The sequence below is a fragment of the Berghia stephanieae genome, chromosome 8 (genome assembly GCF_034508935.2).
Source record: "Berghia stephanieae isolate SIO BIC M18660-M18661 chromosome 8, UCSD_Bste_1.3, whole genome shotgun sequence".
In the NCBI taxonomy this organism is placed as follows: Eukaryota; Metazoa; Mollusca; class Gastropoda; order Nudibranchia; family Aeolidiidae; genus Berghia; species Berghia stephanieae.
In genome coordinates this window covers 56,366,386-56,389,135 of record NC_088367.1, presented here as the reverse complement: position 1 = coordinate 56,389,135, position 22,750 = coordinate 56,366,386, and the positions used below count along the sequence as shown (strand labels likewise).

Below are 22,750 nucleotides of genomic sequence, written 5' to 3'. Positions count from 1 at the left end.
CAATTATGAAATATTTTTCCCTTGGTGCTCGCCAAGAGTACTTCTTGTCCAAATAGAAATTTTCGATCAAATTATTTTATTTCATCTTGAAAGCCCATTTCCATGATTAAAATATTTCATAAACCATTGGTTGATGGATGCCCTTAGCAGTACAGGCATAGTTTAATTTCTTTTTTCTTTTTTGGGAGGATGGTAGACTCAAAGTTGAATTCAGTATTTTACTTTCCTGTGCTGAAATGTGAGGCAGATGTGGACTTAGGTGTGCTTGGTTTACTTTCTTTTGGAGTTGTAGATTGATCGGCTTTTCTCTTTTTTTCCATTTTGCTTGAAAAATCCCGTTATTTCGTTTAAGCGTCCTTTACAATCATTTCCAAGCTTTCTTGGAGACTCCTGCTTTGTTGCCTATCTTTTTCCTAAACAATGTAATGTCCATCAGTTTTCAGTCTTTCTTGATTATTTGAACCATGGATAGAGTAGGCATCTTGAACCTGTGAATAAAGAAAATTGAGCGAAATTACATCATAAGCTATGAAAGTCAAATCGGAATAAAAAGCAAATCTTGTTTCTTAAAAATTATACAGCAAAACTAAGAAAATAGAACTCATTTCTAACTTGTATCACATTACTTTGTAACAACTAAAATATTGACATTATACACAGCTAAACAGCTTGCTGACCCACTACATTTAAAGCCTCAGTGACTCAATAGTTTTCCACATTAATTTAAATGTTTGATTTCTTTTTTTTTTTCTTCTCCCAGGGCTTCTTGTCCCTTTAACAGAAGACTACTACTGACTCCATTGTCATAAGGATATTATAGAACAATAAACAGTGTTTTTCCCTCAATTCACACATAGCAAAAAGCTTCAAGTGATCAAAAGATTCACAAGCTTTAAAAGATTCAACTTACCTATTGAAAAATAGCAGGCTTGATGTTGAAGTTGAAGACCAGTGTTTGAAATTTTATGATCCAAATGTTTATAAAATGGCTGCCTGATCAGTTGAATCACATTGGAGCGGACATTACTCTTGGGACTTAAAAAACAACTTTTATATATTGTCTTTGAATTAAAATAGAATTAGTCAGTCTGTTACTGTCAGTCCGTTACCCTAAAAAATGTCAGTCCATTACCCAACAAAAGTACCTTAAATGATAAATTTCTTGAAAAATTATCTTACAGTGCTAAAGCCATTCATGTAAGAACAGAAAATCTGAAATAGTGAGTCTGTACAACAATCACATCTTTTGTAGATGAAAAAATACTGTTTTAATGGTAACGGACTGACATACAATTTCCGCAAGGTCATTAAAACGACAGATGAGGACAACATTTCATTAAAATCGTAAATTTGAATGTTTATATAGGTTTCTGATACTTATAATTGTTTTAATATCAATAAACAAAAGCAAAGGTAGCTATAATTTTGTAGAAGTTGCAAGATTTATAATATTGAGAAAATATTCTTTTCATTCTTCAAAAAGGGGATACCCTTACATAAAGCTACAATAAGCATCCTGTACCACAAATATGCACGAAATATCCTTATATTCATAATCCTGAATGATTTTCCAACAAATTGGTACCAAATTTTAAGGAAAAGGCTATTCGGACCCGAGTCTGAATTGCTTCCCCGTGGCAATTCGGACTCGAATCTGAATTGCTTCCCGTGGCAATTCGGACCCCCGAGTCGGAATTGCCTCCCATGGCAATTCGGACCCCGAGTGTGAAGTGCCTCCTGTGACAATTCGGTCTTCGTAAACACACACACACACACACACACACAGTCATGAGTATCTCTAAGTCATTAAAAACAGAATAATCACACACACACACATTCCACCCCCCCCCCCCCCCCAACAACCATTTCTACAACCTAAGAGCCGGCGGCTTTTTCTCTTTGATCTCGTAGCACCATGTTCTCCCCTGCGTCCAGCGCCTCGGTCGTTTGTGGGTTGTGGAGATGTTAATGGTTACCCCCATCGTCTACTTGAGAAGTCGCTGGTTACTCCCCAATCCCATTACCAGTTGATCATTAATTTTCTCTCCGTATTCAACCAGTGCTTATTTTATTAATAGGCACCTAGTCCAGTATTATCTAATAATATTATTATTAGACGGTACTCTGCACCTACCCCAGTGGCGGGGCTCTATTGCATGGTTTGCCGCCAAGAATCGCCTCTATTTTTATATTTAGAAATAAAACAGCATTTTTCAATTTAAAAAGAACTAGATACTGCCTTTTGTCAAAGCCCGACCCATACTGCCGTTTAAATAAAACGCTCAAAGCCCAAAGTCATATTATTTTCCTTTCCCCCCACTTTTTCGCAGCCGCAAATGGCAAAATATATAATGTAGATATGTCATGCATGTATCTTTTGCAACATGCTCATGGCAAATAAAATAAATCTTCCAACACAAAGACACTCTTTTATCTATGCGAGGGCAAATTGATTGTTAACATTAACAATAGCAACTACAATTGTAATCTCCCAAAGACCACGGATATTTACATTGTTTTGTTTTTTAAGTCGCTTGCAACACATTTAGGTCATATCAGCGCCAGTAAAAAGGGAGAAATTGGATAGTAAAAAGTTCTAGAATTACAATTAAAAAGTACCCAAGAAAAAGTAAGACAAAGGGGAATAATAGATCACCACTTTTGAAGGTTAGTCATCTTCGGGAGTTCTAAAACGTGACTTGCTCGCTCACTCGCCCTCCTACCGACTGACAACTTACAACTGAGAACACAGACTTGGAGGGTCCTGTATTCTCTATGACTGAGAACGAGCACCTTCCCCCCACCCTACAACGCTTCACTTTCGACATCATCCACTTCCAACACTTCCTGTGATTGCGCAGGCGCATTGTGGCAAGAGTCCGAATTGCCACGAGAAGCAATTCAGACTCGGGTCCGAATTGCCACTTCGAAATTTTAATATGTTCTTAAGAATTTGTAAAACACCCCTTCGGTTGACATTTTCGTGGAATTTCCCCTATACCAAATTTCATCAAGATTGAAGGCAGTGCAGTATGTTTAATTTTGACTACCAGTGACCAACCCTCTTTTCTCCATGCTAGGCTAAGTGGCTAAAGTTAAAGTTAAAGTCCCGTTTCAGTTCAGTCAGTAGTCAGTAGTCAGCTTATCGAGAGGCTGTCCAGTGGGAGAATTCCCAGTCACGGATTTTGAGCTTTTTGCAAAAGTAAATTTTGAGTAGTAAAATAATCATAACTTTGGAGTTGATTCTACTGACTAGAGGCAGAGTTAGAGATCTAAAAAGTAAAAGTAAAAGTAAAAGTGTAAAAGTAAGTAAGTAAGTCGTAAGGCGGTATAACATTAAAATTCAAAGTTAAAGTTTAAGTTCCTATCACCACACTATCTGCTATATTAATTTTTATTTTTGAAAAAAAATATCAAACTACCTAGGTTAATACACTGGTTAGCAACTGGTGGTGCAAGTTTATAGAATGATTATAATTCGAAAAAGAACAAATCAAGTAGGGAGTTTAATAGAAATTCTAAATGTACCTCACACACTTGAAACCAATGTCATATTGAAGAGCTGGCAACACAGATTACAAAACAGTTTGAATTTTGTTTCTATCTTGATTAGAAATGTAGTTACGGCAGTTCAAAGTCTGAAATTTCAGACCGATTTTAACCCCAAAATTACCATTGCAAAGTTGTGACCGAAATCGCGTGATGTTAATAAAAAATGGTTAAAACAGTCAATATGGAGTTCTTATCATATATTGTATACCAAAATGTTCGTCTTATCGAGGACAATGCATTTACATTAATAAAGAGGACGATAAACATTTCAAATTAACACATTATTACATAATATGACACAAATGTTACATAATCAAAAACTTGGCTAGACGTAAGAAACAATTTGCTATCTATATCACTTTTGGATTTATCCCCAATTTCTCACTGAAACAATTGCAAATAATTCCCCTCTTTGAATTAATAGAGAAAAAAAAGGGTTTGAGAGTATTTAAATGAAAAGATATAAACATGTTGTGTAATGACATAATGAGTTTATTTTTACCTATGGCAATTTCATTGCATAAAAATAAAATGGTAGATTGAAAAAGTTCAAATAAATTGAAACAGATTCCCTATTATAATTAGAAGGAAAGTTCTGGCTTTTAATACTTTAAAAAATTCTGCTGAACCACATTGGGTTTATTGCTATTACATCATTTGAACTGACAATTAATATAATTTTATCCCCCCCCCCCTTCTCTCTCAATGTATGGGGGTGTCAAAATGTATAACTAAAAAAACTTCTTACCATAATAATTATTAAGGCTAAGGCCTTTAGAATATGGATACAAATGATAAACATATGGGAAAGAAACTTGATGACTTGATGGCAAAGTAAAATAAAATTCAATTAAAGCAATTGGTATTTTTAAAATATTGATATTATTAATATCGAATTTCACAAAGAGAAGAAATATACGAACTTTTAAAAGAAAAACTATAAAATGCCCATAAATAAAGTTGGAAAATATGTATTCAAAATAAAAACATAGTAAATAATAGTACTGAAAATATTATGGACTAAAATTAAAATAATATATAACTAAATTTAAAATATCGATATGAATATCGATATCGTCCGGCAGCCATGATGAGAAGATAATGTAAACATGGCATTTCGGCGCAGAGTTAAAAGGTGTCTGCGCATCGATTTCGATATAGAGCCCTGAAATTTGGCATGAATAAAGTTTAGATGTTATTCTAAAAACAAGCGTTTACATTTCTAAAACACACGCGGTAAATAAAAAAATAAATGAATTTGAAAATTGCCAAATTTTAACTTCATATAACTTCTGGAATTATTAATGGATTTTTTCCTTAAACTTAAGTGGCACCATTTAAAAGGAAATTGAAAGACGAAAATAATGATGCCAAAATATCTGCGATATTCCTCTTTATAACGAAGTTATGCATCTTTAATTGAACCCCCCAAAATGCGAACGGCAATTTCCAGTCACAACTTTCCTATGGGCGAGTTGGGTCGAAATTTGACTGCCACTGCTGCTGCTCACTAAACTGCCTAAATCAAGTCACTATCGATTCGCACTTTCACTTGTCAGAAAAACAGGACCAGGGTCTTCATAAATGACTCAATGAGGATGCAAGATCAAACTGATTGGGAACGTCCGTAACGTAGAAAACTGTCCCTGGTTCCAGTTTATAAAAATTAAAAACAAAAAAAACAAAAACAACTACCGTATAACTTTAAAAAATAGCATTTTCAATTGGCATTGCAGCATATCAACATGTGTCAACTTTTTGTTGTGATCCTACTTTCGTTTTCGTTTCCCTTCCTCTAGTGATGGGCCTTATTCAATACATTAAAAAACAAACTCATTAAAGTTGACATTAATGAGTACCAGCAATGAGTATGGTACTAGATTCTTTTTGATTTACTTTGAATCGATTATGAACAAAATCCAATTCTATTCTTTAGTAAGCGTAAATTAAAAAAAATAATAAAAATAAAAAAATAACGCCCTCCAGCATTTTGAAGAGACATTAAGGCAAATTAGTCAAAATAATACATGTTTTGACCTACCGTGTTTATTAAACATTGCTTAAACTTTAATCAACGACTGTGCTCAACAGCGAGATATTTTCCTATTTGCTCTACTGCTCAAGGCATTATCCAGACACTGTCTATAAGATATTGTTTCTCAACGTGACATGTAAAACAGGACTATAAAATAATCAACCAAAGCGTTAGAAAATGTTTATGAATTGACCCCCCCCCCCTTTCCCATCCCGCAAAAAATAACTAACTAAATAAAATATACATTTAAATCTCAAAAACGACAACAAAAGGTTTTGGAGGAGATTTCAAGAGGTGGGCCAGTTTTACTATATAATGATCTAAGTTTGTAGACAAAGTATAAATTATAATGAGTTTATTTTTGTTTGCTTGGATTTTATTTGTTCGGTTTTTTTTTTGGTTTTTTTTTTGTGTGTGTTTTATTTTCCCAATGTTCTTGTTTACCTTACGAGGACTAATAGCAAAGAAGTTATTCGATACTCCTTCTTCTTCCTCTTCTCCTTATTCTTTCAGCTTATCCCACATTTTGCAGGGTTGCCATAATGAATGCCACATCTCCATGCATCTCGGTTCATAGCATCATCTTCCTCCAAGCGCAGTTCTTTCATATCGTCCTATCCCTATCCAACCATCTAGTCTTTGGGCGTCCCTTTTTCCTCTTTCCCGCTATTTGTATATCCAATACATACTTTCCTTCCCACGTACTCCCTCTCTCGTCTCTCCGAACCATTTCAATCTATCTTCTCTCATCTATATTGATACATTCTTCACTTCAATCAAACTTCGAATTCGTTCAGTTCTCACTTTATCTTTTCATGTTCCACCAAGTGACCATCTCAACATCCTCATTTCTGCCTCTTCCACTTCTTTATCTTCTTTCTTTGTTGTAGCTGGTGTGTCTAGTCCATAATATAACATTGCTGGTCTTACAACCGTTGTATTTATTTTCCCCTTCAAATTTGTTTGTCACACATTGTCCAGTTACCTTCCTCCAATTATTCCAGCCTGCCTGTATCCTCTTATTAACCTCCATCTCATTGTCCCCATCTCCGTGTACATTTGTTCCTAATATTTGAATTGATTTGTCTCTGGCACATCCTCTTCTCCAATCTTCATTGCTCTCTTGCTTTCTGAAAAAGTTATTCGATACTGAAAATACTTATTCGACGAAACTTTAAACTATCGAATAACGGTCATCACGACCTTCCTCCAACGGTAGTCCCCCTTGACATCACAGATCACACGGAGAGCAGATATGACAAAGCCCACTTTATTTTTTGGTTTTTACTGCCCAATCGTCATGCTGTTGCCAAAAAGCATAAGAATAGCTCCTCAGGGAATTGAAAAAGTGTGTGCATTACTTTAATATTACAGAGTAGAGTCCGCTTCAGATCGGTCAATTGGGACCAGAAACTATTTAAAGCAGATGTATTTTATCCAATATTCAAGGGAAACCACTCTTCAATTCAAAAAGAGTGGTTGTTAATAGTCCAGTAGTCTCTCTTGTTCATGAAAACTGAGTAATCGTTCATGGTGCGTGGCATTCCTGTCATATGGTAGGTTGCCTGCGTGTTTCAATTGGATTCAGTAGTCTGATGTCACGCCGCCCGGCAACGGCTGCCATCTTGGTTCTAAACAAAGAAAATCATTACTTTTTATTCTTCGAGCTGGCTAGAACTTTTCATATGTCTTGTGACAAGAATGTGTAAAAGTCAGAACATGATCAAGTTTATGTTTTTTTTCCCTCTGGATACGCTTTTATGCTCGCCGGAGAAACATTTCATACGGGCGCCCGCCATTGTTCCGATTGTTTAGAGCAGTGTTGCTAAGTTACCATGCGTCATTATGAAGGAAGTGACGTTACGACTATTGAATCCTATTTAAAATTCTTTTTTGTTTGATTTTGGTTAAAAATTTATATATTTATTTATTCATTTTTGGATAGTAGGGGTTGACGCTTGGATGTCGAGAAAGAAGGCCACTGTGGCTACAAAGAATTTACTTTTTTTTTTTTTTACGCAGACAGATCGACTGTGTTTATTTAAACCAGAATTAATTTGTTTAGTTGGCTGACACGAAGAGAGAAGGGTCTGGTCGAAAAGGTTATTTTAAGCGACATTTCAACTTAAAACCAGTTTATCTTATAAATAAAAATAAAAATTAAAATTCCCTTTATTCATCCCATAGGGGAAATTTGTCACTAGGTCCTATTCCAAAGGACGACTGGAATAACCCAGGCGTCAGCAAATTGAACTAGAGCGAGGTGACATGCTCAAGGCCACACAGCGCAGTGGGGGGGGGGGGGGGGGGGGGATCGAACTCGGTACCTTTCGGGTACGAAGCAAAGACCGTACTACACGCTGCTACCTAACAGCACTGTATTTCATTTTTTTATGTTGGTGCCCGTTTCTCACCCTTTTATTTTTCTTTCTGTCATTTATCATTAAACCCCGGATAAAATATATGACAGCTAGATCATTTCTACAATTCATCAAAATCCTTATATTTGATTTTTTTGTTTTGTTTTGTTTTTGCGTCATAAAAGTGGACGTTTTGGAATATGTTTGTTTCTGTTTTAAAGGGTTTTACGGCGCTTGCAACACATTTATGTTATATCAGCGCCAGTAAAAAGGAAGACAATGGGATAGTAAAAAGTTATAGAATTACAATCAAATCAGCCAAGAGAAAGTAAGACAAAGGGGAAATAGAAACAAATAGGGATCAGATGGAGATTCCAAGAGCATACCACCAATGTACTTAGTTTGAGATCACCTATACGTCTCATCCGGACACAAACACAAAATCCAACAAAGACGAATACACTCAAATGCGTACATTATACATTCAAAATAACAAATATAATAATATACATAACAGAACAGAGAGAAGATTTACAAGGAAAATAGTATCCTCTCCCAAAACTATAACTAAAACATTTGACTGTTTCCCTCCCAGGCAAGGACTCCGACCAGGGCCAGGACAAACCAAACAACCCCATTCTCATACAAAGACAAAAAAGCAACACAGAAAACAGATAAAGGGGAGTGGGAGACACAGCAAGTGACCACCTACCTGCCCAACACGGGAGGTCTGAAGACTCCACCCAGCTGCAGTTGGTAAATAATGAAATAGAGGACGATGTGAAAAGAAGAGTACAGAGAGCTTTAAAACGAAATGAAAATGCCAACTGCAAAATATTGAATAAAACTATTGATTTGTTATAAGATTTTATTATAAAATATTCATCTTTAACACCTCCCGGTCAGCACAGTTAATTCATTTTAAAACAATTAAAATTTACTACGATCTGACAAAGACCAAACGAAAAACAAAAAAAAACAAACAAAAAAACAAAAAACAAAAAAAAAATTTTTTTAAAAGAACTTATTTTACTCACCCTATTTATCCTCAACTGCAATACATTCGACAAGTAATACAAAACGAAGTGAAAATCTTAATAAAATCATTTACATATTTGAAAAAAAAAACAACCCAAAACAATCTAAATATTGATAGCGTAAATAATATTTGGATTGGGGAATAACACAAATCCAGTGACCAATGTGTTAAACTTGGTCTGGAAATATTGAATAAGTAGCCCTTTTGTTTCGAAAAGGTAGAAAGTTGGGATGGAAATGTCGTATTAAAATTGTTCATTATACAAAATTTGGCTTGAATTGTAACAAATTTTATCTGGAAATACTTAATAATTCCGGGTAGAGAACTACGAATTTGGTAATGAAAATGTTTACCATTATAATTCCAGACCAACAAAATTTCTGTTTTAAAGTTTAAAGAATAAAATAAAATTTTTAAATTTGGCTCAACGGTATTAACTAATAATACAATTTTAAAACATAAAAGCTGCTTCTTCGAAAACTATAAACACAATGTCAAAATTCAAATAGCCATTGGGTGGCCCAAAAAATAAATAGATATTTGCTGTATTATAATTTTCCATCCGACTTGAAGTATTCAAAATCATTAATTGATGATGATGATTATTTTAAAAATCTCATGTCAACGTACATCTTAGACAAAAATTGAAATTGAAGTTGGACAATTGTTGAAGCAAAGACTTTCCAATACACCCAATAAAGATCATTGCTCTATTTGTGTAATTTATGAACAATGATCTGTGTTTGTGTTAGTCTTTTGAGTCCATGACAAGTCTTGAAATTTAAATATATACTATTTCCTTACGCTGATCAACCCAATGAGACATCATCTAAAACAATTTTGTTGTGTTTTGTTTTTAAAACGCCAGCTTTTTATTTGTCTAAAAATTAATTAAAATGAAGAAATGTAATTGTTGTGGGTGATAAATTAAACTGAAAAGCAGGTACCCAGCTATCAAGACAAATTAATTGAATATGCTATGAATAAACTAAACTCATTTTTCAATAAACTTGAAGAATACCTGTTACTTATGACATTTTATTATAGTGCTGATGGTAATTTCACAGTTTCATTTCGTGCATTCCGTCATTCACATTCCCACTTGAATCACGTACAAAAGCTTTCTCATTAATTCACACATACAGCATCATACATATTCCATACTAGTGGGAAACCGCACAGCAGCGTGGTGGTGAAATTGGTTCGTTTAAATAGACTGATACTTTCAATGTTAAATCACTGACAGCCTTTGTGAGCATATCTTGAATTTGAAAATCAAAAACTTTGTACGAAATTCAGATAGATTCCTAGTAGTTTTGAAAAGACAAAAATTATTAATTTTATAATTTGACCAAAAGTCACTTACTCAACGCGGTTATTTCAATTTTTTATTTCCACCACGTGTATCTTGAGATTTGAAATATGAATTACAAATTTTTAAAAATGAAATTCGTGACTTAGACTCAATCTATCCAAAACAAAGCTCACATATTTCTGTTGATAGAATGTATTTACAATGCTTTGCATAAAAATGAGCAAAAGATAAAAAAAAAAATCAATTGATTACCACAATCATATATGTAGTAGTAGCAGCAATAGTAATAGTGGTAGTAGTTGAAGTAGTAGTAGTAGTAGTAGTAGTATGTTTGTTTTTAAGGGTTTTACGGCGCTTGCAACACATTTAGGTTATATCAGCGCCAGTAAAAAGGAAGAAAATGGGATAGTCGAAAGTTCTAGAATTACAATTAAAGCACCCAAGAGAGTTAGACAAAGGGGACTTGGGAACAAATAGGGATCAGATGTAGATTCCAAGAGCATACCATCAATGTACTTAGTTTGAAATCACCTATAAGTCTCATCCGGACACAAGCACAAAATCCAACAAGGAGGAATACACTCAGATGCTTACATCATACATTAAAAATAAATATAATAATACATAACAGAGAGATGATTTACAAGGAAAAAAAAATCATCTCTCAAAACAATAACTATGCATTTGACTGTTTCCCTCCCAGCCAGGACTCGGGCCAGGGCCAGGACAAAACCAAATAATCTCATTCCAAGACAAAGACAGAAAGCATGTTGGAAAACACAGATATAAGGGGATAGAAGACACAGTATGTACCTCCCTGCCCGCTATAGGAGGTCAGGTCCCCACCCAGGTAGTAGTAGTAGTAGTAGTAGTAGTAGTGATAGTAGCAGCAGCAGCAGTAGTAGTAGACGTTGAAGTAGTAGTAGTAGTAGTAGTAGTAGTAGTAGTAGTAGTAGTAGTAGTAGTAGTAGTAGTAGTAGTAGTAGTAGTAGTAGTAGAGGTAATAGTAGTAGTAACAGTATTAATGAATGTCAATAATATTAACAGTAAATATAATATAAAATTACAAACCATAAAATGGAATGGTTGCAGGGAGGGATTGGTGAGAATCGTTGGTCAACCTCAACAATCAGCCAGACCTAACAGTAACAGTAACACGTTCGGTCTTTTAACGCCTTCAATTACATCAAAACGTCGTGTCGATTAAATCAATGCCTCATAAAAAAGTTCAATTTTCATCAAACAGGAAACACTGAAAAATATGCGAACTCGAGGCAAGGGGTCATATTATTAATAAGTAGTAGGACAATAATCGAAATGATGCACGTGATATTTTAGGCACAATGCATAATAATAATACCAGGCAAATCTGCTATTCATATATTATAATTATTTTCTTTAAAATACCAAAAAAAAAAACAAAAAAAAAAAACAAGAACCAAGACATCTGAGCCACGACTTAAAAATGATGTGATCATTGTGCGAAACATGACGGTGGAATGTTAATCAGTATACTAAATAAAATTGGCAGCAAAAAAATGGAATGACATTGTAATGTGTAAAATCTAAAATAAAATCAAAAGAGGGAGAGATAGATATATATAGAGAAAAGGAAAGCAGAAGTAACAAACAGGAATCATATTCAGAAGAGAATGTTCAACAATAGATTACAGTTAGCTACCTTGGGGCTGAAGCAGTCAAAAGCCTTGTGGGAAGACGATGACCTGACATAATGAATGTGAGCTATTTACAAATCTCTCAGTTTGAATTAAGAGTAAAAATCATGCATTAATCATTTATGAATATTCACATTAAATAATCTACTTTTCTAAACGAAACTTGGGTGTGAACAAGTGCTCGTGCATAGCGGCCAACTTTTCAAAAAGCTAAAACGGGACACCTTTACCCACAACACACAGTCATGACCCAAAACAGCAGTATGTTTGGACTGTTATATAATATATTCTAGATTTAGAGTCTTTTCTGTCATTTGTTTCAATTGGCCAGTAAATAAAGCATAAGCCTGGGACATACAAGGGTCATTTCCATTTCCATACATATAAATAAAGTCCACAATTTTTTCCCATCTAAATTTTCCTCCAGATTGCTAAATTGGGACAGCCCTGATTGTATCAGGAATATTGGCCTCTATGCAAGTATCAAAAAGACGTGCTATCCTTTCAAAGAGTGCAAATTCAAATCATTGATCAGACCTGCTACAAACAACAAAACAAATAAACGGTATGGTTTTTTGGAAAGAAATTAATCTGTATCAGCACAAAAGGAAATATCTCTGTCCCTAATTTGTTTAATATCCTTTTTAAAATGGATGTAATGTTATTCAGATTTAGTTCTGCTTGAAAATTAGTGGGGAAAAAAGCAACTCTAGATGATAAAAATCCAAAATTTTGTCAATTCTAGCTTTAAAATTGTTTTTGTTGTTTTTAAGGGTTTTACGGGGCTTGCAACACATTTAGGTTATATCAGCGCCAGTAAAAAGGAAGAAAATGGGATAGTAAAAAGTTCTAGAATTACAATTAAAGCACCCAAGAAAAAGTAAGACAAAGGGGAATTGAGAACAAATAGGGATCAGATGTAGATTCCAAGAGCATACCACTAATGTACTTAGTTTGAAATCACCTACAAGTCTCATCCAGACACAAGCACAAAATCCAACAAAGAGGAACACACTCAAATGCTTACATTATACTTTAAAAATAACAAATATAATAATACATAACAGAGAGATGATTTACAAGGAAAAAAATATCATCTCCCAAAACAATAACTATGCATTTAATTGTTTCCCTCCCAGCTAGGATTCCGGCCAGTGCCAGGGCAAAACCAAGTAATCTCATTCCAAGACAAAGACAGAAAGTATGTTGGAAACAGATATAAGGGGAGGGAGGCACAGTATGTACCTCCCTGCCCGCTATGGGAGTAGCTTTAAAAAACATTTCCATTTATACCAGTCCAAATATATAAGTGACAGGTCTGAAAGATTCATCATGTGTCTTATTATTCGTGTTTGATTTTGCTCTCCTAAATTGATACAATGTCTTGAAGGCAACGGAGCATGAAATGAAAATTTAAAAAAGTAATATTATCAACTGGCACAGACCACAAATCAACATTTAACGAAGCTTTTCCTTTTATCCATGCTTTTTCTTTTCTTGCAAGGCCACACATTATCTTTTTTTTAAATAGACAAAATATCCACTTGAATTCCTTCTCAAGTTTGAATTCCCCTTTCATTAAATAATTCAACAAGCCCTTTGAACCAAAATTTTGAATTCAAAGATAGGAAAAAGGAAATTCCTTTTACCCCACTTTCCAAACTAGCAAACGCCAATAAAAGCACAGTACCTACACTCAACATGCCCTCTGATATAATGAGAACTGACCAAGTTTCCGGTCCAGTCCAACCAACCTATTTATGCCCCACACTCAACATGCCCACTGATACAATGAGAACTGACCAAGGGTCCGGTCCAGGTCCAACCGACCTCTTTATGCCTCAGGTCTACTGGAAACTGGATTGCTGCATAACTGACTCAGACTCTCTGATCCACCTCCCAAAGGGCACTAGGTAGTTGTGTGTAGTTGCCTAACAGGCAAGACGTGTTTTTGTTGTTGTGACATTTCTCTTCAATTTTTACCGATTTCAAGGATTTACACGTCTTATTTCAATTCAATTTTTATTCAAGGATTTTTGTACAACACGTAAGATACCATTGTGATATTGCTTTAATTATATTTTATACGGTTTTGACATCATTTTTATCGAAATTGTTTCGGACTATTTTACAATGTTTCACCAAGACCCCGCCATTTTTACTCGTTCTCACAATCAATTTTTACTGTCGGCTGTCGTTGGACTTTTATTCACCCTGCGCTTTTATTGTTTACAAATTGAAAACACACATTCCGACCTCAAACGTGAACACCATTACAATCAACAAAAGATTGTCTGTAAACGTGGTGGTCGACGTAAACAACATGTAATTGAAACAACAGTCCCGCGACGTCCAGTGAACTGTCATCGTTCAACTCGACCACCACAGACGTTAACAAAAATATTGACAAATGACACAAGACCAAGTCATGGAAATCATAACATTTGTATTGGCCATATTAACGCACAGTCATCGAGAAACAAGACATTCGATATAATCGATGTCATAGATCAACACGATATCGATATTCTATATATAACTGAATCATGGTTGCGTCAGTTCGGTGATGAACCTATAATGAAAGAAATGACACCTCCCGGCTACAAGATGGAATCGTTCCCAAGAAATGGACGATCAGGAGGGGGGATCGCCATCATATACAAACACGCTCTTTCGTCTAAAATACAAAACAGGCCAATTTCGTTCAAAAGTTTCGAGTGTGTCCAAACCACATTGACCTACCCTCAAATTTCATTTTTAATCACTTGTATCTACAGACCACCCCCAAGCAAAAAGAACAAACTGAGACAGAATGATTTTGCTGACGAATTTTCAGATTTTGTATCAAAAGACACATCAAATAAGCGAAAAATTTATATCGGCGATTTTAATATTCAGTTTGATGTTGATCAGAATAGTCTCGTTAAAATTATAAAAAATATGCTGAATGAACATGGCCTCACTCAGTTAGTGACCTCTCCAACTCAAAGATTGGGGCACATCTTGGACTGGTTCATCATTGACACACCCTCGCTTGTTGAATCAATTAAAAATATCAAAAAAGAAATTTCAGACCACAATCTGATTCTGGCAACTCTCAAATGCATCAAAGAGAAAGCAAAGAAAGTCAAGATAGTGTCTAGGGATACCAAAAAAATAGACATTAGTTCCTTCAAAAACAATCTGTCAGAGGAACTAGGAAGAATGGATATACCATCAGCACAGAAAACAGACGAGGTACTGCGCAACGTCATCGACAGGCATGCGCCAAAGACAACTAGAATAATAAATTCCAGGAAACCGTCTCCGTGGTTTAACCAGAGTGAAAAAACTGCCAAAAGGGAAAAAAGGAATGCAGAGGCATCGTGGAGAAAATCGGGCCTTGAGATTGACCGGCTGATATATATAGCAAAAAAGCATAAGTATAAAACCACCTGCAAAAGAGCAAAAAGAAACTATTATAACACAAAACTGTCATCAGTGAGGGACACTAAGGAATTTTTCTCTGTTTCAAAGGAACTTTTAGGGGAAGAAAAGGGCATGTGTCTACCCACTAATATCCCGGTAGAAAAGCAGCCGGATGCATTTTCAGATTTCTTTTCGGGAAAAATATCGAAAATTCGGAACAATTTGGACCTCGTGCAAAATGAAGATATAAATTTCCACCCTTTTTCGGGTTCACAGGGATTCTCTTGTTTTAAAGAAACAACTGAAGAAGAAATTTCTAAAATAATTTTTTCATCTTCCTCGAAGTCATGTGATTTAGATCCTTTACCAACTAATATTTTGAAATTATGTCTTCCTGAATTGTTACCTTGCATAACTTATATTATAAATCAGTCACTTATCTCAGGACAAGTCCCAGATATCTATAAACATGCAATTGTAAAGCCTCTCATAAAAAAGCAAAATCTCAATGTAAATGACCTTAGTAACTACCGTCCCGTCTCAAATCTGCCATTTCTTTCTAAAATCCTTGAAAAAGTTGTACTCAGACGTCTTTCACAACATCTCCATGAAAACAATCTATGGGAAAAATTTCAGTCAGCTTATCGTTCTTACCACAGCACAGAAACTGCTCTGTGCTGTGTTGCGAGTGATTTGCTTGATGTTTTAGATAAAGGTTCTGTTTCTCTTCTGACATTGTTAGACCTTTCGGCGGCGTTTGATACTATTGATCACGGTATTCTCATTAAACGACTTAATATAACATTTGGCTTGTCTGGGACTGTCTTGCAGTGGTTTGAATCTTATTTAGATGGCAGAAAGCAACAGGTTATGATTTTAGATAAACTTTCTCGTCAACATACATTGTCTTTTGGTGTTCCTCAAGGCTCTGTTTTGGGTCCAATTCTTTTTGTTTTGTATACTTCTCCATTATCTAATGTCATCACTGGTCATGGGCTGCGCTATCATCTCTATGCAGATGATACGCAACTTTATGCTACTGATAAAACTAAAAATCTCGAAAATATTGTGAAACGTGTGGAAGAATGTGTGACGGATGTGAAAGAGTGGATGGATGCAAACAAGTTGAAAATGAATGAGTCAAAAACAGAAGTGATGATTGTGGGAAATAGAGGGCTGTTGAAGGTGAATGATGGTCTTGAGGTGTTGATTGGGGGTGAAAAGATCAAAGTTTCAAAGACTGTGAAAAATTTGGGTGTCTATTTTGATTCAGAAATGAAAATGTCAGCTCACATTTCTGCTCTCTGTAAATCTTTATACTTTCAATTGAAGAAAATCAGTTCGATCCGTCAGTATATTGCAATTGGAACATGTAAAACATTGGTTGTTTCCCTCATTTTTTCGAAACTAGACTATTGTAACTCGCTGCTTGTCAACTTGCCTCAGGCTTCTATTAAACAATTGCAACTACTGCAAAACAGTGCTGCAAGATTAGTTTTTGGCAAAAAAAAATTTGATCATGCAACCCCTTTGTTGGCCTCTCTCCACTGGTTGCCCATTGAAAAGCGCACATATTACAAAGCAGCGTGTCTTGTTTATAAGTGTTTGGCTGGTATAGCACCGGCATATCTCACAGATCACGTGGTCATGTGTAAATTTGAAAATTACACTTTAAGATCATGTAATGACCAAACGAAAATTTCGGAAAAAAGATCAAGAACAAAATTTGGTGATAGATCGTTTGCTTGTTTCGGCCCCAAGATTTGGAATGAACTACCACGTGGTCTGAGGGAGTGCAAGTCTTTACCTACTTTTAAAAAGAATCTCAAGACACATTTTTACTGTATTTGTTTTTCTTGACTCTATATGAATCCTTGATTTGGCTATGAATTGTTATTGTTGTTATTATTTTATTTTTTTTATTTTTTCACTTAAAATTGATATTTATATTGTAAAGTGCCCAGAGCTTGTGTTTTACACGAGAATGAGCGCTATATAAATGTGTATTATTATTATTATTATTATTAGGTAAACTGGATTGCTGCATAACTGACTCAGACTCTCTGATCCACCTCCCAAAGGGCACTAGGTAAACTGGATTGCTGCATAACTGACTCAGACTCTCTGATCCACCTCCCAAAGGGCACTAGGTAAACTGGATTGCTGCATAACTGACTCAGACTCTCTGATCCACCTCCCAAAGGGCACTAGGTAAACTGGATTGCTGCATAACTGACTCAGACTCTCTGATCCACCTCCCAAAGGGCACTAGGTAAACTGGATTGCTGCATAACTGACTCAGACTCTCTGATCCACCTCCCAAAGGGCACTAGGCGTATCTACCAGCCAAAGTATGCATAGCCGTGCATCAAATCACCACCCCTTTCAACCCTCTCCTTACCAACTACAGGAAAATCGTCACATTCGTTACGATGCAACCAACCTTTTTCTTATTCAATTTTCTCTTGTACATCATCAAATTTAAAGAAAGAACAGTGTGTTGTAGTGCATGTTATGCTAAAGAAATTATGTATCGCAAGAATTTTACTGCTATTATGTCTGAGTGATAAAAAATCTATTTTTGCGTTAGTTGGTTTGAAGTTTTAAGGAAAATCCGGAAAATAGCTGGTAAGGAGAGGGTTAAAATATTTTTTTTTCTTTTATTTGATAACTCTTAGAAATCGTTGAGCCCCCACCCCCAAATATTCTTCATATATAAGTCATCCACTGAAGAGACAACTAAACCACAACCGGTGTCCACATTTCAAAGGAACAAAGACCTAACATTACATACAAATCATTTCTTTGGTAAAATTTCAGCCCTAATGACAATAACAAGAGAGCATAAGTCGATGTCATCCCAACCACTTCACACTGTAAGCAACTTAAAAACTCGGGTCCAGGAATAATTTATAAACGAGGATGAATTGATTTAATCAATTTCCTACATGATCAAAATTTGCATTTATGACATATCATTGCGATCAAATCTAAAATTGAGGCCTTGCCAAAATATTATTGTACATAATAAATAGAAAAATTATATCGAGAGAAAAAAATCATCGATGAAATGTTTTGAATGGGAACATACTGATACAATGATATGATTTGGGAATGTTTATGTCTCTGAACATCAAATTATTTGATAGCTTTAGCCGAACAAACACAGGAGCTGGCATCAAACCCAGGTACAAATGAGGTCTTTTACGACCCCTTTGACTTCCCAGCATGATCCCATTGTCCTCTCAACAGTGATGGGCAGCTGAAACAATTACATTTGGAGGAAAAATGCTTTGAATAGACCGGCATCATATCCATGAATGGTAAATTTATTACCGTCCATTTTTCAAGCTACAGAAACCAGGATAAACTCCGGCTCTATGGGCCTTACGGCTTAAAAGGACTTTTCTCTTCATTTTATCCACTAGAAAATTTAACTTTGTTCTCAATTTTGATCCTAAAAGCCTGTCTGTAATTCTTTAGGATCATCCTTCATCAAAGCCTAAATCAAGAAAACTAACGAATGTTAGTTTTTTGTTTTCTCATAACCATAATTCAAGGCACTGTAATTTGTGCCAAATACTACAAAAACAGGCCTACTTTTGTCACGACACCAATGTATCAAATCAATTTTTTTTTTTTAACTTAAAAACCAGCATCACATTACGGAATGATTGGCAGACTTCACAATTGCATGATTTCAAAATGTACAAAACTCATTTATGGGAAAAATAAAGTATCAACAAAAAATAAGTGCTCTTTAAGATATATTAGCTCTGTAACTCTGTCTACAAACTACTTGAGTAAACTTTTGGGCAAAATGTAAAAAGATGGAAAAAGAAAAAGTAAATAAGTAATAACAATAGTAATAATAATAATAATAATAATAATAATAATAATAATAATAATAATAATAATAATAATTAATAATAATAATAATAATGACTATAATTTTGTCTTAAAGCTAACAAATAAGCTAAAATATATCCAATTTTTAAAACTTTCATGACAGTCTCTTCCTCTCATTTCAAATTCAGTTTTTTAATCACTCATTTCTCATTCACCTATACAAATTTCAGATCCTCTCAAATTGCATTCAGAACAATTTTGACACAAGGAAAACCGCTAAACTTAAACTCAACCCAAACAACGCAGAGACCTTGAGGTTGCTTGCCGAGTTGCATCCGTTCCAATCGTTGCAGAAGCAGTAAGTAAATCGGCTGTCAACAGAATCCAAAGGATTGTAAGGGTTGTTGACACGGGCAGGGACACAGTAACCATGACGACGTAGGACTGGCATGCGCAGTCGATGACGAGTTGACTTCAATAGATTGTGTTCACATTCACGGATATATCTTGGTTCCTCACCTTTTTTTCAAATGGAATGAAAAAAATAATATAAGTAATGAACAAAATTGTAAAATACAGAATAGAGAAGTTTAATTCATTTATAGAAAAAAATGCAGAACTATAATGTCATATGCAGCTTTGTGACCAGTAGGTCCCAGGTTCAAGCCTGATGTTGGCAGCACAAAGTTGAATCCTTGGGAAGGCCCTTCACCACATTTCTTTAACATACTTGAGCTATCCCAGTTGACGGTAGTTAAGGGGTAGGGTGCAAGAGAGAGAGAGAGAGAGAGAGACAGAGGAGGGGGGGGGGGGGGGAGATTTCAATGCACAAGGATAGAACCAGTCAAAGAAGGTGGATATAACTTGATCAAGTTTGATGGTACTAAAACTTTGAGCGGCTATGTGGTCAAGTGGTATGACACTCGCTTTCGGATCGGAAGATCCTGGGTTCAAACCTTGCTCAGCGCATAGTTGAATCCTTGGAAAAGGCTCTTTACTCACATTCTCTCACCGTACTCAGGCCGGAAACAAATTGTAATATTGCCTGACAGGCGTCATGTCTCATTCCACATGTTAAGTGTTGCTGTTGGTCAGGGACCCTTGTAAAGCGCTTTGAGCAAATTTAGTGGATATTGCGCTACATAAAAGCTCAATTTTTAAATCTATTCAAAATATATTTTTAAAACGATCACAAACCTGGAACTTTTTCAATAACCTTGACACAGAAGCTGTCTCCGCAGTCCCTCCAAGGGTACATCCTCCAAACGACGTCATCCCCACAGCCCCCCATGGAACTGAAGCATCTGTGACACAAGATGGATTCCCCTGAGGAGCAAATGGGTAAAATATAAGATTAAATTTGGTCATTCTGGCAGGAGATATGAAGGATTCACAGGGAGAGGGGATCAAAAGTAAAGCATAACGAAGACTCAGACAAGACCAAAGCTTATCCGTTCTATACACAAGGAAGTCAATTTTTTTAAAAACAAAACAAAACAAAACAAAAAACATTTTTTTATGGTTTTTAGTTTTTAACTGAACTTTCGAAGTTATACACATTCAGACTTACAACTAAATGTCTATCTCAAATTTTATTATGAAAATGATTACATTGACACATAAAACATACTAAAATGATGAATCGGTATAGAAACATGAAACAGTTCAACTGGAGGAATGCTGCATTGTCATGTGTCTAAATGGTAGCAGCTTCCAACGGTTTCATATCACACTACAAGATTATGGCGTTCTATCCAGGCTGCCAATTCATTGCACCATTCATGTCAAATAACTAACCCGCCTTGAAACCTCGTCACAACACAATGCTCAATCAGATGCCCTGTGGTTCTTGGCTCTGTCCTACAACGTATACATTGGGACAGGTGGAAAGTCCCCATTAATTGATGTAAGGTGGCTGCAGTGGTACAAAGCCACTCAGACTTTTTCTTATGGTCAAAAATGCATCATTTTGTATTACTGCAGACATTATCTACCTCAAAGAAAGGAAAATTTGTCAGACCCATAGTCGATGATATTTAAGTAAACGAAAATGCTCACACTCATAACATCTGCCAGCCTGAGTAAACGTATAAACACACAATACTTAGCGCGTTTAGTGATAACTTATAATTATCAGTAGTAGGCGGTCTAAATTAATAACAAAGAGCTGGATGGCTTCAATCTGTAGACGTTGGGTAGAAGGGAATGAGGTGGGCTTTTGATTATTAAAATCTAAACAATAACACACAAACAAAAACAGACAAGTGAATGGATAACTACTCAAAAGTCCAAAGTAAAAATTGGGGAGGCCTCCCGAAAACTCCTCGGTATAGCATCTCTTCTAGGTAGTTTCTATTTTCACCGTGGTTATTTTGTTAATAAACAGTAGCATTTTAAAGACTCTAGAACAAACCTTTATAGATTAAGTGAAAGCTTGAAATTTCCTAATTATTATTTTGGTTATCCGCATCCATTTTGTTTTTTGAAGTATTGAAAGGGAGTGCAAAGCAGTCCTAGGTTTGTTTTATTCTATTGGGGTTAGCTTGAAGGCGAGTTTCTTTTTTTCTTTTTCTATGACTAAGACTAAGATCATTATTAAGTTATAGACTAGTAAAGATGCTAGAGTGTTTGTTTTTCCTATTAGAGCTAGTATTAGTATTAGGGTTAGTTAAAGGTATTAGGTTTTACTTTTTCTTAGGGTGGTTGAGGGAATATTTGAGTTTTTTCCTTTAGAAAGATGAGCTTTCGAAAGTTCTCCCAAAAATTGAACCACACCAGAACCTCGCCTCGGCCTCTGTGCCGGACAGGTGACAAAACATTTTTTCTTCAACCGTTAAAAGCTTCATCTCAGTTTCACGGCATTTCAGGTACTTTATTTCTATTACTTTTTAAACCCTATAATTCTGTACTGCTGTTTAACTCCTTCCTTTTCATCCTCAAAACTGGCAATATCGATGTTCACGAATGAGGAAATAACACGGAAGTTGGGGGAGAGTAGCAAAACACCTGTCTCTCAGTCAGTCTCAGGTAGAAATGAAATGACTTCGACAATGTAAAACAGAAATACGTGAACCATTTGTCAAATTATTCACAAATCAATTTTCAAATTCAAATCACAAACTTACCATAATTTATTAATAGCACAAAAATAAACAACGAAGGTAAGGCGTAGACCGCCATTTTGAAATGTTTTGAGTTTGTGTACACCTGTGTTGTGAGTTCACTAACTTGACCTCGTTTCCTGAAGAACGGTAACTCTTTAACAGGTAAAAATCATAAAAAGATTCCAAACTACAGTGGACCTCGAATTTAACGAGCTCGGATATAGATAGTATGCGCTTGGCTCAGAAGCTCATAACATTGCCATCCGGAAGTATAACTGACCAACACACAAAACATTGTGAAATGATGAACTTTTATAGTCGGGGTAATACAGTTTAGTGAGAATCACTCACAAACGCGGATGGCAAAATACAATAACAAAGGCTTGAGTGACGTCATCTTCGAACTATCTAT

At 35.4% G+C, this 22,750-nt stretch overlaps 2 protein-coding genes and 1 long non-coding RNA gene across 10 annotated transcripts in view; 1 reads left to right on the top strand and 2 right to left on the bottom strand.

Annotated features, from left to right (window-relative positions):
• Positions 1-5,374, bottom strand: part of LOC144978910 (ATP-dependent RNA helicase DDX51-like) — a 33,338-nt gene extending 27,964 nt beyond the window's left edge. Inside the window, exons 1-2 of one of the 8 annotated variants that reach the window (XM_078925518.1) lie at positions 5,248-5,352; positions 3,529-3,604 (exon numbers count right to left, since the gene is read on the bottom strand). The gene's annotated coding sequence lies outside the window, so the exon portion shown is untranslated. Of the gene's footprint in view, positions 1-3,528; positions 3,639-5,247 lie in introns of all 8 variants that reach the window. The other 7 variants (XM_078925520.1, XM_078925514.1, XM_078925519.1 and 4 more) reach the window with 7 other exon arrangements.
• Positions 5,375-8,567: 3,193 nt separating this feature from the next.
• Positions 8,568-17,719, top strand: LOC144978909 (uncharacterized). Its single transcript, XR_013646624.1, has 2 exons — positions 8,568-13,890; positions 17,414-17,719. It is a non-coding gene; the product is annotated as an uncharacterized LOC144978909 (long non-coding RNA).
• LOC144978906 (UPAR/Ly6 domain-containing protein crim-like) lies at positions 17,553-22,471 on the bottom strand. The gene is made up of 3 exons (XM_078925512.1): positions 22,360-22,471; positions 20,432-20,560; positions 17,553-19,753 (listed from the first exon to the last, which is right to left on the bottom strand). The coding sequence occupies exons 1-3, from the start codon at positions 22,412-22,414 to the stop codon at positions 19,482-19,484; spliced, it is 456 nt and encodes a 151-aa protein (XP_078781638.1). The 5' UTR covers positions 22,415-22,471; the 3' UTR covers positions 17,553-19,481.
• Between the last annotated feature and the right edge of the window lie 279 nt (positions 22,472-22,750).

Excerpts from the sequence above, each read along its gene's own strand:
- LOC144978906 (XM_078925512.1), bottom strand. The coding sequence starts at position 22,414 with ATGGCGGTCTACGCCTTACCTTCGTTGTTTATTTTTGTGCTATTAATA. Across the intron at positions 20,561-22,359 it reads TGTGCTATTAATAAATTATG|GGGAATCCATCTTGTGTCAC; the intron begins GTAAGTTTGTGA and ends TTTGCTCCTCAG. Across the intron at positions 19,754-20,431 it reads GGTTATTGAAAAAGTTCCAG|GTGAGGAACCAAGATATATC; the intron begins GTTTGTGATCGT and ends TTTGAAAAAAAG.